Source organism: Clinocottus analis, unplaced genomic scaffold, assembly GCF_023055335.1.
Source record: "Clinocottus analis isolate CAN_PGR_092001 unplaced genomic scaffold, fCliAna1.0.p SCAF_7, whole genome shotgun sequence".
Classification (NCBI taxonomy): domain Eukaryota; kingdom Metazoa; phylum Chordata; class Actinopteri; order Perciformes; family Cottidae; genus Clinocottus; species Clinocottus analis.
The window spans coordinates 22313469-22330176 of NW_027176229.1; the positions used below are offsets into that span (position 1 = coordinate 22313469).

Here is a 16708-nt window from a genome sequence, read left to right on the forward strand (position 1 = left end):
ATCTTTGCTATTAAAAAAAATTGCTGTAAAAAAAAAACGCTCTAAAAAAAAATTGCTCTAAAAAAAGAAAAGCTCTCAAAAAAATTTCCTGTAAAAAAAAATTCTCAAAAAAGAAATCTCAAAAAAATTTGATGTTAAAAAAAATTTGTGCTAAAAAAAAAAATCTCAACATTTTTTTCTGTGCAAAACATTTGCTGTAAAAAGAACGCTCCAAAAAAATTTGTGCTAAAAAAAAAAATTCTCAAAAAAGAAATCTGCAAAAAAATTGGATGTTAAAAAAAATTGCTCTAAAAAAAATCTCAAAAATGTTTTCTGTGCAAAACATTTGCTGTAAAAAAAACACTAAAAAAAATTGCTCTACAAAAAAAGTTCTCAAAAAAAATTTGCTGTAAAAAAAAAAAAAATGATGTTAAAAAAAATTCCTCTAAAAAAAAAATCTCCAAAAAATCTCTCAAAAAAAAATTCTGTGCAAAACATTTGCTGTAAAAAAAAAACCTCTCAAAAAAATTGATGTAAAAAAACATGCTCTATAAAAAAATTGGCTCTCAAAAGGCGTTTCTATTGGTGGACTCCACTGGGGTTTATTTTTTGAGAGCTCAGTTTTCTTTTTTTTTTTGAGAGCGTTTTCTTTTTGTTAAGTGCAAAGATTTTTTTGGAGAGAAAAGATCCTGAATCTGCAGTCAGATAATTTACTCACAAACAAGTAGTTTGCTTGAATAATAAAGACACAAATCTACCTTCACAGGTGATAAAAGCTGAACGCTAAAGTGAGATGCGTCTCAACACCAGCGGACACTTTGCCCTCCACCGTCCAGACTGAGCCTCTCTGGAGTCGCCGGCTGATAGAGCAGCTAGAGGAGGAAAAACTAAATGTCACACCACCAGTCAGCTGTTTAATGGAGCGTCCAGGCCGATCGCCATCCACCCGCGAGGCCGGTAAATATGACGTGGCCGTGTCAAGCGGCTCGGCCGCTCATTGATTTAACGAGTGGGAAAAGCAACCGCTCGCGCTCGTCGGCATCATACATGTTGTGTGTGTGTGTGTGTACTTTGCAGGAAAATGGAAGTATTTGGCGAATATGTTTGAGTAAAACGTCCGCAAAGCAGAATTCGCTCTCTCCGGGTTTCCCCCCGAAGGTATTTCAGGCCATTCGAGGGTGGCGGCGGTTAACTTGACCATCTCCACCGTGTCCGGTACCAGAACTCTTCCTGGCGCGTCCATGTGCCGTTTGACGTAAAGACAGGAACCGTACTTCCTGAAATTGGATGAAGGAAATGAAACGGCGCTTTCCTCGGTCCACCGAGCGCCGTGCTTGCAATATGAGCCCCCCCATGTGTGTGTGTGTGTGTGTGATTCAAAGCTCACATTTCTTTGCTGCCGCTAAGCCGCACCGGCAGACTGCAAAATGGAATTTGACCTGCGTAACGTCCTTTTTAATCAGAGGTAATTGACACAGAGAGACCTTCATCGTGACGCCCGTGCCCTTGCCGGTCGGGCCGGAAGCCCTGCAGCCCTGCCACGACCGCCACTTACAGCAAATTGGCTAAGTAAATTCCTGCAGAGGAAGCCACGCGGGGCCTTTGATTAATACACCAAAAAAATAAGTCACGTTTCTGCCGTGCGCTTGGCAGAGAGACATCTCCCTGGTGAACCACGTCCTGTCCTTTCAGAGGGGATGGAAAACCCTCTCGGTGCACTCGGCTGTGCCGTTCCCGCGCGCACAAAATGTGCACTTTGCACCGTTGTGTGAGGAACTTTGTGCCGCCGGACGGTTCAATTAATATACAGTAACCAGTTTTACCCTCCGCTCTCCTGCTGAGGGGGAAAAATGTGTCTCATTCCAATTTAATGCATGGCCAATTCCCACCTCCACAGAGCAGTAATTAAAATCCACACGCAAAGCCCCATTCATCAGTGGAGATGACAGAGAGAGAGAAGGAAGGAGAGAGAGGTGGAGGGGAGGGAAGGGGGAGGGGGGGGGGGTAAGGGCTCAGTTGCTGGATACCCTTGAATTTGGGAACCCAAACTCGCTCGTGAAGAGTTGAAAACAAGGAAAAGTTGAGGCTGAAGTCTCCAGACGGTGAGGAGCGTTTCAGCCGATAAACGTATCATATCCCTCTGAGTAATCACGGCTTTGTTTGTGCTCACACACACACACACACACACACACACACACACACACACACACACACACACACACACACACACACTACCTGCAGCAGCGTTTATCATCTCATTAGCACAGCACCCACCAGCTTAAGCTCCGCCTCTCATATTAGTAATTTCTCCCCTGCCATATTACAGATCCCCCCCCCCCTCTTAGCCCCGCCTTTTTGCGCCCCATGGCAGATTTTCTGTTTTGACAGCAGTCCCGCTGTGCTCTCTTGGTTTCACACACACACACACACACACACACACACACACACACACACACACACACACACACTGCACGACCATGACCCCCAGAGAGCCCCGTGCATATCCACAATGTCCTTCGGGGACACAGGAGCAGTAGATGGGCTGTGTGTGTGTGTGTGTGTGTCTGTGTGTGTGTGTGTCATTGTTTGCAGTCTGTGATTACGCGTGTTGCCACCCGGCAGCTGTTTGCATGTTTTATCCCGCCGTCCGGCTACAGGCGGATGGGGCCGTGTGTCTGGCGCCTCGATGACATCACATCACTCTTGAGCTCACTTACATATATTTTTAAAAAAAATGGGCCTCCACAAAAAAAAATAACCATCTCATGATGCATGCTGTGCATGATGGAGGACGGCAATATTCCTCTATTGTTTTAGAGGTGAGGTTTCATCACATCGCCTCTAGAATGCACCATATTAGTTTCACCCCCAACTTGACGGGAGTTTTCTTAAAGCAAGAAGATGCAGCGACGTCTTCTACTGCAGCCTCTCGGGTCCCAGCGGTGGTGGCATATGTCCAACCCCTCCTCTTCTTCCTCCTCCTCTTCCTCCTCCTCCTCCTCCTCCTCTGTCTGCCTCCTTTCTCTCTCTCCAGCAGTGGACTGCACTTGAGCTTGAATGGCCAGAGCAGGACAGGCAGCTGCCCTGAGCTCCAGAGAGGGATGGAGAGAGAGAGAGAGAGAGAGAGAGAGAGAGAGAGAGAGAGAGAGAGAGAGAGAGAGAGAGAGAGAGGAGGGGGTGCACACATTTTAATGAGATGCACAGTGTCAATGGCCACTCTCTCTGAAGAGGGCAAGAAGAAAAGGGCGCTCTCTCTTTCTCTCCACTCCCCTCTCCTCTGTGCCCCCTTCCTCTCTCTCTCTTTCCCTCTCTCTCTTTTTCCCTCTCTCTCTCTCTCTCTCTCTCTCCTGCCCTCCTCCCCAGCTGGCGAGGAGGCTTTTGTTATGCGCCAGATGATACCCCAGATGCCCCGGCCCAGCCGCCCCCTTTCAGCTACATTCACCAGCCTCCCCTCGGGTCAAAGGTCACCACCGGGCATCTGAATGGGTCTCCCCTGGCAACAGCGGCCACGGCGGTTGAGAGAGTGGCAGAGGCTTTTTTTTGTGTGTGTGTTGTTATTGTTGTGTTGCAGTCCTTCATTTAGCTTATTCAGCTCCTACGGGGGGAAATCTGGAGTATGATTTAGGGAAGAAAATCATGCTTCAGTTGGTGTTGAACATGAACAAGAGCTTTATGAAGGACTTTAGATTGAGCTGTGCTTTTAGGAAGGAACATAGTTTGTGCAGGAAGCACTGGATGTTTCATGCAGAGCTCTCTTCTCCTGTTTGGGAGTTTTTTTGTTTCAGCCCTCTGCTGGACGACCGAGGAACTGCACGCAGTTTCACAGGCGTCAACTTTAATGTTTTAATGTTTCTACGCGCTCGTCTCGGCTCACGCCTTCACACATCTGGTGGGAATATAACTAAAAATCGGCAAAATGGAGGGGAAAGAGGAAGTAGTGTATTATCAAGAAAATGTACACACAAAAAAGGGAGCATACGAGTATTCAAGGATGTTTTTTTTCTTGTGAAGGCTGGTATGAACCTGGACAAAATGTCAATGCAGTGACAAAAAGTATTAAACGCTACAGCAGGTTGAGAGACACGGCACCGGGGCCGGGTGGTTAAAAAAAATAATAAGAAAAAAGGGTGGCGAGAGGACAGCAGGGAGGGAGGGACAACAAAGAGTTAAGAGGACAAAGGCTGAATGTGCTATTACTCCATACTCTACTGCCAGAGAGCGGAGACCTCGTCCAGGTTCCACAGAAAATGGCGCTTTAAGATCAAATGTGACTCAGGTGTGGCAAAAAAACTGCAATTTATGAGTCGTGGGCTAACGTTTGGTTTATCAGAGACACGGGGAAGCCCTCATCATATTTTCATTTTATCCGCCCACATGTGCAGCGAATGCTTCTTACGTTATGCCGTCGTTTTGCATTCAATTCGGGGCGATTGAATCGTGCCGGGTTTTTTTTTTCCTTCTGCTCTGACTCTTTTCTCTTCTCTCTTCTCCTCCCCTCGGCCGGTCGGCGGTCACGCTGTCCAAACAGATCAAAGGTCACGCGATAAGCAGAGGGCAAACACAGGGGCCCATTCAGCGGCGCCGGACCCGAAGCGTATCACACGTGGGCACAGAGAAACAGAGAGAAAGAGCCCGGGCCACCAGTGTGCGTCTTGACAAGCCCTTTGAGAGTTCTGGGAAAGTCTTTTAGACCGAGGAGCGTTGGGGAGGAGGAAAAAAACAACCCAGATTTTGTTATGCTAATCCGGCAAACTGCATTGAATACAGTGAAATATTCAGTCTCACTGTCGGGGCTGTTTGCGTGTGTGCAAAAGGGTTTGTGTGTTTACATGTGCAGTGTTGCCCGGTGGCCTTGAGCTCACAAGAAAACAGTGAATGTTGATTGAGCCCGTGGCTCCGACGCCTCCCATTAAGTCATCACAGCATCACACGATGGTGGTGACACGTCGCCCTGCGGCCGCATGCTAGCTGCAACAAACATGCCACCTGAAGATAAACAAGGGCACCATGGGAAAAGGATCCGGTTCATTTGACTAACGCAACAATCCAGGCTGTTTGTCGAGCTGTTGCACTCTGTTGCGTTGCTCTTCGACTGTGTTCGGCTGCTCAGATGTAAAGGAGAGGTGTTTCTATTATTTTGTCCACCCACCATTTATGTCAGTGAGGAGTCTCAAACTGGCATCTCCAATGCACGTACCGTAAAAGCTACCGCTACTGCTACTACCTTCGGTGGTTGTCCCCGCTGTAGCTAGCTAGCTCCCACTAGTTCCCCGTTGTAGCCAGCTAGCGCCGCTGCTAGCTGGCTAAATGTAGCAGGACCGGCCTCGACTAGACCCCCGACTCGGGCAGCGAGGACGCGGACAGCAGCAGCGGGGAGCTAGCGGGAGCGCTAGCTAGCTACAGCGGGGGCAACCACCGAAGGCATTAGCGGCTTGTAACCCGACTTTTACGTTACGTCGTGTGTGTCGTGCCCGTGAACACGCGTCCATCAGAAATAATTGAGTCTTTGCTAACTTTGCTGTCCGAAAATTAGCGACTTAATCCTTAAGCTGCGACTCGTTTGCGTTACAGCTACATGCTAACCACGTGGTTGACATCACAGTCAACCGCCCATTTAGTTTTTATTGGATGCCCCAATGACATGAAAATACACATCTTTGCCAGACTTGTGTGTGTGTGTGTGTGTGTGTGTGACGCTGACTTCCCTTTTCGCCCTCATTAAATGCGTTTTTCTTTTTTCAAACTGCTATTCAGGGCCTCGGCGGCCGCTATTCCTGATTAGCTCCAGCGTCTCATCAATAGGCCCGACTGTCTGCGCCGGCCTCTGGACAAACGGCCCTTTCTGCTCCGCCTCACTTCCTCACAGCTTTAATGGCTGGAACGCTTCAGAGGAGAGAGTTCATTATTATTGCACAGCACACAGCGGCCGCACAGCGCGGTACAGCACGGATGTGTCACAAGACGGCCGGCAGCATGTGACGAACAAGGATGTACGGAGATAAAGAGAGAGAGAGATTTAGTTATTAGCTCAGGTGGTTTTAGCCAATTTTACAATCCATGCATGAGCTGATAGAAACACCTCAGTATGCACATGGTGGATTATCACTCACACGCGCTGACAATTCAAATATCAATCCCTCCAACGCCGCCGCCCACAGATGAGCGTGTACCACCCAGAGAGAGAGAGAGACACACACACCTCCCACATGAACACACACTGCCGGCATCAATATGTCTTTGTGTGTAGCGTCAAACATTAATGACTTTCCTTTCAGTCATTTTAATAGTCAATGCACAACTTATTCCTAATTCTTTGTGTCCGTCGGGTCGTTGTGTTCACGTCGACACACATTATGTTCATGACATTGAGGCGTCTTCTCGTTTCCTCTCAGCGGTGGAGTTTGTGTTGATATTTGTTCGATTCCTTTGATTAATGACAGAATATGAGGAACACGTTCAGGAGTTGGACGTTGTGGATACCTTCATCCTCACAACACGACGCTGAGCCACAATCGTTGTCATTCAGGATTTGTGAGGCTGAGTTACGAGTGTGTCACTCTACTTTAATGTCCACACAGACACACACACAGATTAGATCAGTACACCTGCAGGACCACGGGGAGCAGCCATGACCGTCAGTGATCTGATCTCATCAAAAATACATCAAGGTGTTTCCCCTCCGGACGTCTGTGTGCAATGAAATATTAACCAAATGGAGTATATCCAGAAAGGTAAACAACCACGTCTTTCTTCAATTAAATCTGCCGGCTTCTCATTTCAACTGCCGCTGTGTGTGTGTGTGTGTCTGTGTGTGTGTGTCTGTGTGTGTCGGCTGTGAGAATTAAAAGCACGAGCAGCCGAGTGTGCCGTCATGGGATCTCGGCTCTCCGCATCTCTCGCTCGCAATTTGGCCCCAAGCGTGTTGGCTTGAGCTGCGTCGACCCTTTCCTCAGACACACACGCACACACACAGACACACACACACACACAAACAAATGATAGTAATTTGCACACAATGAGAGCAAAAGCGAAGACCATCTCTTTTGCATTTTGGCCTCTTTTTTTGGTTCGAATTTTTCAAACTTCTGAATCGTTAAAGAAATATTCGGTCTGTCCTATAAGAGGTTGTTGTTGTTGTTGTTTTTGGTTGACCGGGCTGTCCACGGCGTTCCAGGAGGAACAGGCGAACGCGGGACGGCCTCCGCTTGAGGTCACGCTGCTGTCAGAGGTCAAGATCGGCCTCAGACAGCAGAGACCGACCGCCTCGTCGCCTCGCTGTCCGACAGGGAGACGCCGCCGACGGCCGAGACGCCGTCGCTTCAGCGTCTCGCGCGTCGTCAACGAAGAGCGGTTCCTCTAAACAACAACAAACGCCGCAGTTGAGCCGATTGAGCGCCATCTAACATCTTTGAATCAATCTCAACTGCTCCTCTAACCTCACAACGAGAAACAGTGAGACACACGAGTCAATATGTGCTGCCCTCTGGTGGACGTTAGGTGAAGCTACAGCGTGCAGGTGAAGGGAAACATGAGCTCACCTTGTGAGTCACACACACACAGACACACAGACAGACACACACACACACACACACACACACACACACACACACACAGACACACACACACACACACACACACAGGTCGGTGATCCTCTGAAAGCTTCTCCTTCCCGTCTTTAATCGTATCTTTATTCCAAAAGGGACTTTTCTTTTTTTAAGCAATCAATAAATGATAACTCATTCTTCCTAATTTGGTTTTTCATTCCTCTCCTTTTTTCTTTCTTCATAGCTTCATCTGTTTTGTTCATACTCGTGTTATTGTAAAGAATGAGAGAACACAATTAATCAATATTTAATAACTCACCAATAATCTGGAGGACGACGCCCTTCACTTCTTTCTGACTCTGCAGCTATGTTTAAGTACAGTATGTCACACTTAGAAAATATATATTTAAAAAATGTAAATGTAAATATATAAGCATATAAATATATAAGTAAATATATAAGCATATAATCAGGTTTATAAAGCAAAAAAGGAAGAAACTCCAAAGCGTTGGAGCCGATGGAAGGGTAAAATAAAAACTACATTATCAGTATAGTATGTCAGAAAGTATGTCAAATAAACATTATAGTAAGTAAAAAAAAGTCACGAGAAAGCCTAATTATAATAAAGGTCGTGAAACATCAAATGTCCTGGTAAATTGTGTTGTAAAAAGTCAGTAGACAAAGTTGTCAACATGATAAAATAACCTTTTTTTATTGGTTTCTCTGCATCTGCTAATGTGTAGCTCGTAAACAACGTGACTTTCAGGTCCCATGAAGTGTAACAAGACTCTATTATAAAGAATAATAAATAAAACACCACCAGCGAGCTTCTTTAAGTATATATATCTTTATGTGATTTTGCTTTTTTGTATCTCATGCATTCTCATTCAAAAGGCATGACGATAGAAAAAGAGACTGACGATGGGCCGCGGATATAAATATACAAAGAGAGCCAAAGTCTTTACAGTCGGTCACATGACACGATGGTTAAGCTATATCCAACATGGTCACGTGGCACAGCACTTTGGGTTACAAAAGAAACTTCCACCGGAAAAAAAAAGCCACATTGGACACAAACGACATGATAGTTTACACTTAACTTCATGCGACTCCTCGACATTCAAGCTGTGTCTCGTCCTCCGTCTCCACAAAACGATAGAAAAAGTTAGATTTATGTGCGTGAAGTCTTTCCCCTCCCCCTTTTGGCAATGATAAATATACAAAACTCGTGTCATTTCCCCCCCCAAGTAACAGCAAATATGGAAAACCCAAAGACAGTGTAACTCATGTACATACAGTCACTGTTACATACAACACAAGCACCATGCTACAGGTCAAAGAACTCCGATTGGTCCGTTAAAGAGAGAAGCACAGTCGCGTACGAGGTGGAGGGATAGGCCACTTTGGTCAGAACTGGAACCGGCTTCTACTTCGGCTACTTCAAATAGCCGAATTTCATCTACAATTACATCTCAAACCCCGTCTAAAATCCACATTCACAAACATCACAAGTGATTTTAAAACTGGCACAGACTCCCGATTAGCTATTTACTGAATGTGCAAATTACCGAGGAGGTTTTTTTTCTCCTTCTATTTATTTTAAGCGCGCGAAGAGGAAGACGCTAGTGCAATAACATAATAGTTAAAAACAACATTGGTTTCAGCACAACGTAATAAATAAAGTGGGATGGACTGAGTGAGAAAATGCGGTTTGAGAGGAAAACATCCAACACTCAGCGAAAAAAACAATGAGCGACAATCTCCAATGTTGAACTTGAATAACCAAGGCACATACGCGAACACACACACACACACACAGACACACACACACAGACACACACACACACACACCATGTACCAGCTAAAAATAAGCACATGCCCAGGCACAGACGTCTAGTATGGGATCTGGTTTTGGTAATACTGGATCATGTCGTAGGTTTTACTCCTGTAAGACAAAAATAAGAATAAAAAGGAGCAAATGTGAGTAACGCTCTCTGCACGATCAGGATGAAGAGGAACAGAAGGAGGGGATTCGAACCGCCGAGGCTCTGCACCGACCTGTTGCTGAGGAAGCAGTTCTGGATGACTTTGATGATGAAGGAAGCTGCGTCTTTCTCGCTCAACCCGGGGTTGAACCGCTGCCTAGGAAGTGAGGGAGAGGGGGGGGGGGAAGAGAGTGTGAGCGGCGACATCGGAGGACACGCAAAAAGGCGTTTTCACGTTCGCGGCGACTCACTTGAGCAGTTTGATGGTCTGCCCTCTGAAGCAGGGGAGGCCGGTGTCCAGCATGAGCGTCACTAACGAGACCACGCCATCCATGTAGGGCCTGATTCACGGGAGGAAAGCGTGACGTTAGCGTGACGTTCTCCAGGGCGCGAGTGAACACCGTTTTGAGCGTACTCACCTGACGGCCAGGTATCCCCTCACGCACATCTCCATGAACCATTTGAACGGCGTGGCCTCCATCTTCCCGCCCATGATCATCACCATCTCGTCCGTCAGCTTGATGTCGGGCTCCCAGCCGAGGTTCCCGCCGGGAGAGCTTTCAAAGATGAAGCCGAAGTCTGGGGACCGAGCGCAAACATATAATGTATAATAAGCGCTGCGGCAGGAGGGTGATGCATGGCTGTGATTACAAATACAGTCACTTAGAAGCGGTTGCTGAAGACTGGAGACGGAATGATGCTAAATTATTTGAAGTAAAAGGTTTGGAGGCACTTTAGGGATCTCACGACAACATGTGGTACAAACTACGGGTGGATCAACATGAGCTAACGTGAGCTAACGTGAGCAAACACGAGCTCACATGAGCCAACACAAGCTAACATGAACTAACGTTAGCTAACGTGAGCTAAGGTGAGCAAACATGAAACTAACAGGAACTAATATGAGCTAACATGAGCTAAGATGAGCTATCATGAACTAATATGAGCTAACATGAAACTAACATGAACTTACATGAACTAATATGAGCTAACGTGAGCAAACATGAGCTAGGATGAGCTAAGATGAACTAATATGAGCTAACATGAAACTAACATGAACTTACATGAACTAATATGAGCTAACGTGAGCAAACATGAGCTAGGATGAGCTAAGATGAACTAATATGAGCTAACATAAACTAACATGAACTCACATGAGCTTACATGAACTCACATGAACTAACATGAGCTAAGATGAGCTAACATGAACTAACATGAGCTAAGATGAGCTAACATGAGCTAAGATGAGCTTACATGAACTAACACGAGCTAACACGAACTAACACGAGCTAACATGAACTAACATGAACTAACATGAACTCACATGAGCTAACATGAACTAACATGAACTAACATGAACTAACATGAGCTCACATGAGCTCACATGAGCTCACATGAACTAACTTAAACTAACATGAGCTAACATGAGCTAACATGAGCTCACATGAGCTCACATGAGCTCACATGAGCTCACATGAGCTCACATGAGCTAACAAACTAACATGAGCTCACATGAGCTAAAAGCGCCGTCCATTTACTGTTTAACTCGCATCAGAAGCACACAACGCTCACAATACGCACCGATGTGGATGAGGTGGCCCTGGCTGTCCAGCATGATGTTGCCGTTGTGTCGGTCTTTTATCTGCAGCAGGAAGAGCAGCAAGCTGTAAGCCGCCATACTGCGGATGAAGTTGTACCGCGCCTGAAAAAAGAACATCAGCCAAACCCCGTTAAGCAGATAGAAGCGACGAGCGCTTGAAGAAATATGGTCGAATTGGTTTTAAAATGTGCAAGTGACCTTCTGGAAGGCCAGCGTGGATTCATCTCCATACTGGTTCCGGAAATAGTCGTACATGCCGAAGTCCGTCTGTCGGCCCAGCTGGTCCCGGGACTTGCAGTCCGGGATGCACTCGATCACTCCGCACTGTGGAAAAAGCCGTTGCGTTAGCTCCCGTCAGGAAGCGGCGCGCGGAGAAACGTGGGGGGGAAAAAAAGGTTTGAGGTGAACTCACTCCGGGGGCCGTGGCCACCACCCTGTAAGGAAACACGTAGAGGTCCAGGCCCACCAGCTGGAAGATGTTCTTAAATAGGCTGATGATCTGAAGAGCCAGCATGTCCTGTGAACACAGAGGACGAAACAGGGGAACAGTCAGGCCATGTCAACTAACGTGAGCTAACGTGAACTTACATGAGCTAACTTACATGAACTTACATGAACTAACATGAAACTAACATGAAACTAACGTGAGCTAACGTGAACTTACATGAGCTAACATGAAACTAACATGAAACTAACATGAACTAACGTGAGCTAACGTGAACTAACGTAAGCTAACGTGAATTAACGTAAGCTAACGTGAACTTACATGAGCTAACATGAGCTAACGTGAACTAACATGAGCTAACATGAGCTTACATGAGCTAACATGAGCTAACGTGAACTAACATGAGCTTGCATGAGCTAACATGAGCTAACGTGAAATAACATGAGCTTACATGAACTAACATGAACTAACATGAGCTAACATGAACTTACGTGAACTAACGTAAGCTAACATGAACTTACATGAGCTAACATGAACTAACATGAATTTACATGAACTAACGTGAACTAATGTAAGCTAACATGAACTAACATAAGCTAACATGAACTAACATGAGCTAACATGAACTAACATGAGCTAACATGAACTTACATGAGCTAACATGAACTAACATGAACTAACATGAGCTAACATGAACTAACATGAACTAACATGAGCTAACATGAACTAACATGAACTTACATGAGCTAACATGAACTTACATGAGCTAACATGAACTTACATGAACTTACATGAACTAACGTGAACTAACGTAAGCTAACATGAACTAACATAAGCTAACATGATCTAACATGAACTAACGTGAACTTACATGAACTAACATGAGCTAACGTGAACTTACATGAACTTACATGAGCTAACATGAACTAACGTGAGCTAACATTAGCTCTGTGAACACAGAGGACGAAACAGGGGAACGATCGGGCCGCGTCATTGGAGGCAGCGGTGCAGCGGGCAAAAAAAACTAAAAAAGGGGGAAGATTGTGAAACAGAGACCTGTCGGCAGTCGTCTCCCACTTTAAAGATGGCCGCCTGCCAGCAGATCCTCTTGGCCTCCTCCTCGCTCTTCACCTCGTCGACGGAGTCTGAGCGACACTTCAGACCTGAGGGGAGGAAAATGGAGACGCAGTGTTTACACAAAGCAAGCTTGAGAAAACCAATGTCGGCTTAAGTTTCATCCGAGTACCTTCTTTCTCCAGCTCGATGACTCCACACCTCCTCACTTTGAACTTGGCCAGGTACGGCGCTTTGGCAGCGCTAAACGGAGACGCAAAGGACTTTAGGACTCGCATTTCTTTTTTGGAAAACCTGTTTTTTAAGCATTAAGGAAGCTAGTTTTGAGGCCCACCTCTGCATGGGGGTCCCAGACTTGTAGTCTATATCCAAGACCACGGCCTCCGGGTTACTGGGGAGGTAACAGCCGGGCTGGACTTGGATCTGGGACATGGCTTCCAGGCAGGCCCTCTTCCTCTCCTCCCCTTTGGGGAACGGTCTGATGAAGACGAGAAAAACAAAAAAACAAGTTGAACACACGAGAGTTTCCACACCTGTGCGACTGCCCCGACCGAGCACAGCATGCATGGGTATCTCGCCGGTTGACTTCAGAGCACTAGTGACAGTCTGTTATTCACAGAAGGGAGTCACTGGGGTGGAGAGTAATAGAGAGCGGGAAGCCCCGGAGAGTTGCAATTAGCGGCGTAATGAGGGCCGAGGGGGATTTGTCTTCCTCTAGCGGGCCGACAAAACACTCCCGGAGAGCCGGCGATAATGGGGCCCTGTCAGGAAACCTCCAGACCGGAGCGTAATCGGAGAGACGGCACCGCCACCAATAGCTAAACAAATGAACAACAAAGGGATTTAGAGATTAGACCGCAGGTGGTGCGAGGCGAGGGGAAGGAACACAACACCTTGGCTCAGGGGGGAAACACTTGTTATCACCTCATAAACACCTTCAACATCGCCGAGGGGCGACAGGAAAGTTAAACTGCAGGACGACCTTGAGGCCTTTGGCAAAAGACCAGTGTCTTACTTTCATGAAAGTTTCTCTTTATCCCACAATGCCGCGCTGGAGATAACGAGTGAACCCTTTTCCTCGCGTATTTCACACCCAAATGGGTCCAGTAGGTGTTCCCCATGTGCTTTGGGTGATTTACAATATCGGGTACTCGTTTTGGGACAGTTGTCGCTGGATGGAGGAGCACAAACAGCTTTTATAAGACCGCCAGGTTATTGTAGTGGTTTGGATGTATTAGTAGCGATAAACATCCCTTTAAGGAAGCGATCTATGCAGCACCTCAGTGGCTTAAAGTTCAGACGCAGCCGGTACATTAACACACGGTTGTGTGTCGCAGGCCTATGCAGGACATGTTGCAGCCTTTTAACCAAAAGGGACATTTACTTGCAGAAGACAAAGCCCGATAGAAAACGGTTTCAGGTCCGCCTATAAAAAAAAAACATTTTCAGGATGATTATTAGTTTGAAATGATGCAGCTGTAAAGTCCAACTCTAACAAACCATCACACAACATGTGAACATTCAACATGTGAACATTCAACATGTGAACATTCTCTCTGCAAATGTTGACTTTGATAAAGAGAAGCAGAACAAAGTTACAGAGGGTTTAGAACAGAGAACATTCAGGCGAGGACTCCAACATTTGCATTGGGGCCCATTTAAATCTGTGATATTTTAATTTTCTCATGCACCAAACCATATATTTCATTTCTATATGACTTATGCTGTTCCATGCATCCAAATGCAGCGATACAACTTGTTCTTTCCCCATTAAAACAAACTGTGACTTACAGTTTTATATGACAATCGCTCAGCTTAACGGCTCACAGTATTGTCGCTGGCGTCGACTTTAAAAAAGAAAAGAAGACTAAAAAGTGATGATCATACTTGATGAGGGCCGACACGTTGGTGATCTTGTTGAAGAAGTCGAACTCTCTCTGGTAGAAGTCTTGAGCCGGGCCGGAGAGAGAGCCGGTGATCTCCTCCACCATCTGCTCCAGCAGCTCACCGATGTCGGCTGCAGGAGAGAGAGAGAGAGAGAGAGAGAGAGAGAGAGAGAGAGAGAGAGAGAGAGAGAGAGAGAGAGAGAGAGAGAGAGAGAGAGAGAGAGAGAGAGAGAGAGAGAGAGAGAGAGAGAGAGAGAGAGAGAGAGAGAGAGAGAGAGAGAGAGAGAGAGAGAGAGAAGGCGATGGCTTTTTGACATTTGTGTGTTCTCGGGGTTTTGTGTGTGCGGCGTGGATCTGAATGTGTCGGGCGTCTCACGGTCTTTCTGGTTGGCTTCCTCGTCCAGGTAGATGTTGGTCTTCATGTTCCAGATGAACTGGTGCGCCAGCAGCTGGGACTTCTGAGCGGCCCACATGATGTACTCTCTCACGTAGCCCATCTACACCGAGCGGGGGGGGGGGGGGGGCGCCGTGATGTTAATAATCTGAAGATATGCATGTGCTTTGAAAACATTCAAAAAGTCCAATATTTACCTTGTCGTAACGGAGCGCCTGGACAATTTGAGGAATGTAAAACAAAATGGCGTCCTAGAAAAAGATGGAGAAAAAATATAAAATAACCTGTGAGTTAAAAAAGCTTTAAAGCCACAGTTACATCGAATGTTGAATCAGTAACGTCTGAGATGCTACGTCTAAATCTACAAATGTACTTGAAGTACCAAAAGAAAAAGTACTTCAGAACAATACATTTTAAAATATAACATACATATTTTGTTTTTATGAGGTTTTGGTGATAGTGGAGCTAGTTGACATTACTTTGTATACTTTATTTTTTAAATTTCTATTATTAATAATATTTATTCTATTTATAATTATTTTATTTAAAATGACTTTTTTGTATTTTTTGTGTATAAAAATATTCATAATATTTTATTCATGTATCATAATTATTTGTATTGTATTTCTTTAAAAATACTTTATTTTATTTTTTTAGAATTACTTTATTATTAATTATATTTTATTTATTTAAATTATTTATATTTTATGTATTCAGAATTACTTAATTTTTTTAATTGTATTTCTTTGTGCATTTCTTTGGGTAGCTTTATCTATAATAATACATCCTACTTCACCAGTTGATTATCAAATAAATGGAGTAAAAAGTACAACACTTCCTATGTACTGCCGTAGAAGCAATGTCAACACTGTGTGTGTGTGTGTGTGTGTGTGTGTGTGTGTGTAACATACGGGAGGAAAGGAGCGGAGTACTTTGACCCCGTACTGGGCCGTGAGCGGGTGGGGGGGGTACATGGAGGAGAAGTAGGACAGTCCGGTCCGGGGGATCGGCCGGCGCCCAGCAGAGGATGTGACTCAGCTCCGGAGAGTCGGCGTCGATCGTGTGCCACGTCACCAGGAACTGACGAAAAGAAGCAAACGCACAAAGAAAACATTTTTAAAAAAGCGATTTCAGAAATGATTCCCGCTCAAGCCGACACGCCGATCGATACTCGGCGCCCCGGATCCGTCTCTCCCTCCGCGAATCGGATCGCGAGGTCGCGACCCCGAGACCGCCGGGCGCGCTAACAAGCCTCCGGAGGAAATACCGTACGTCTATTAGTTAGCGAAGCGACGGGGAAATAAACAAGCACGAGACGTCGAGGACGATCATCCGCTGACATCGCGGCAGCCTTCAGGGGAAAGCTGCCTTCTCCCCTCACGCGGGGACGAGGCTCATTAGGAGATGAGTCAGCCGCGAGGGAAGGAGCTCACACGAGTGATTACAGAGAGGAAAACACTGCGGAACAAAAGTTTACTTTTCCCTTCTTCACTCGTGCAGAACGCAGTCGCGGCGACCAACAAGGAAGTTGAGAAGTCACGTGAGAAAACGTCAAATCAGTAAAAAAAAACAAGAGTCTCATCGATCTTATTTCAAAGGCTGCTGAAAAAATCGATACGGCACAGTATCGCGATATTTTACGTGGCGATATTGTATCGATACACAGAAGTCGAGTATCGATCTTTTATTTAATCAATTCTTAACTTTTTGTTCCTGGAATAATAAAATCAATTATTTTTTTTATTGACAAAGTTTTCCTTTGGGGACACAATTTGCGGTTAAAAAAAAAAAGGTAATAAAT

The 16708-nt window shown here is 45.6% G+C and overlaps 2 protein-coding genes across 2 annotated transcripts in view; one reads left to right on the forward strand and one right to left on the reverse strand.

The window, feature by feature from the left end:
- Nucleotides 1–16708, forward strand: part of LOC137779127 (transcription factor BTF3-like) — a 133914-nt gene that overhangs the window by 81989 nt on the left and 35217 nt on the right. The gene's annotated exons all lie outside the window — the stretch shown is intronic.
- The window catches only part of pi4kab (phosphatidylinositol 4-kinase, catalytic, alpha b), a 31093-nt gene continuing 22672 nt past the window's right edge, over nucleotides 8288–16708 (reverse strand). The window contains 15 exon segments of the mRNA XM_068604746.1: nucleotides 8288–9468; nucleotides 9582–9665; nucleotides 9760–9849; nucleotides 9928–10087; nucleotides 11090–11210; nucleotides 11307–11432; nucleotides 11521–11625; nucleotides 12610–12716; nucleotides 12800–12870; nucleotides 12962–13105; nucleotides 14515–14644; nucleotides 14890–15010; nucleotides 15105–15158; nucleotides 15819–15905; nucleotides 15907–15987. Of these exon segments, the coding sequence (XP_068460847.1) occupies nucleotides 9417–9468; nucleotides 9582–9665; nucleotides 9760–9849; nucleotides 9928–10087; nucleotides 11090–11210; nucleotides 11307–11432; nucleotides 11521–11625; nucleotides 12610–12716; nucleotides 12800–12870; nucleotides 12962–13105; nucleotides 14515–14644; nucleotides 14890–15010; nucleotides 15105–15158; nucleotides 15819–15905; nucleotides 15907–15987 (1533 nt within the window). The 3' untranslated portion in view covers nucleotides 8288–9416.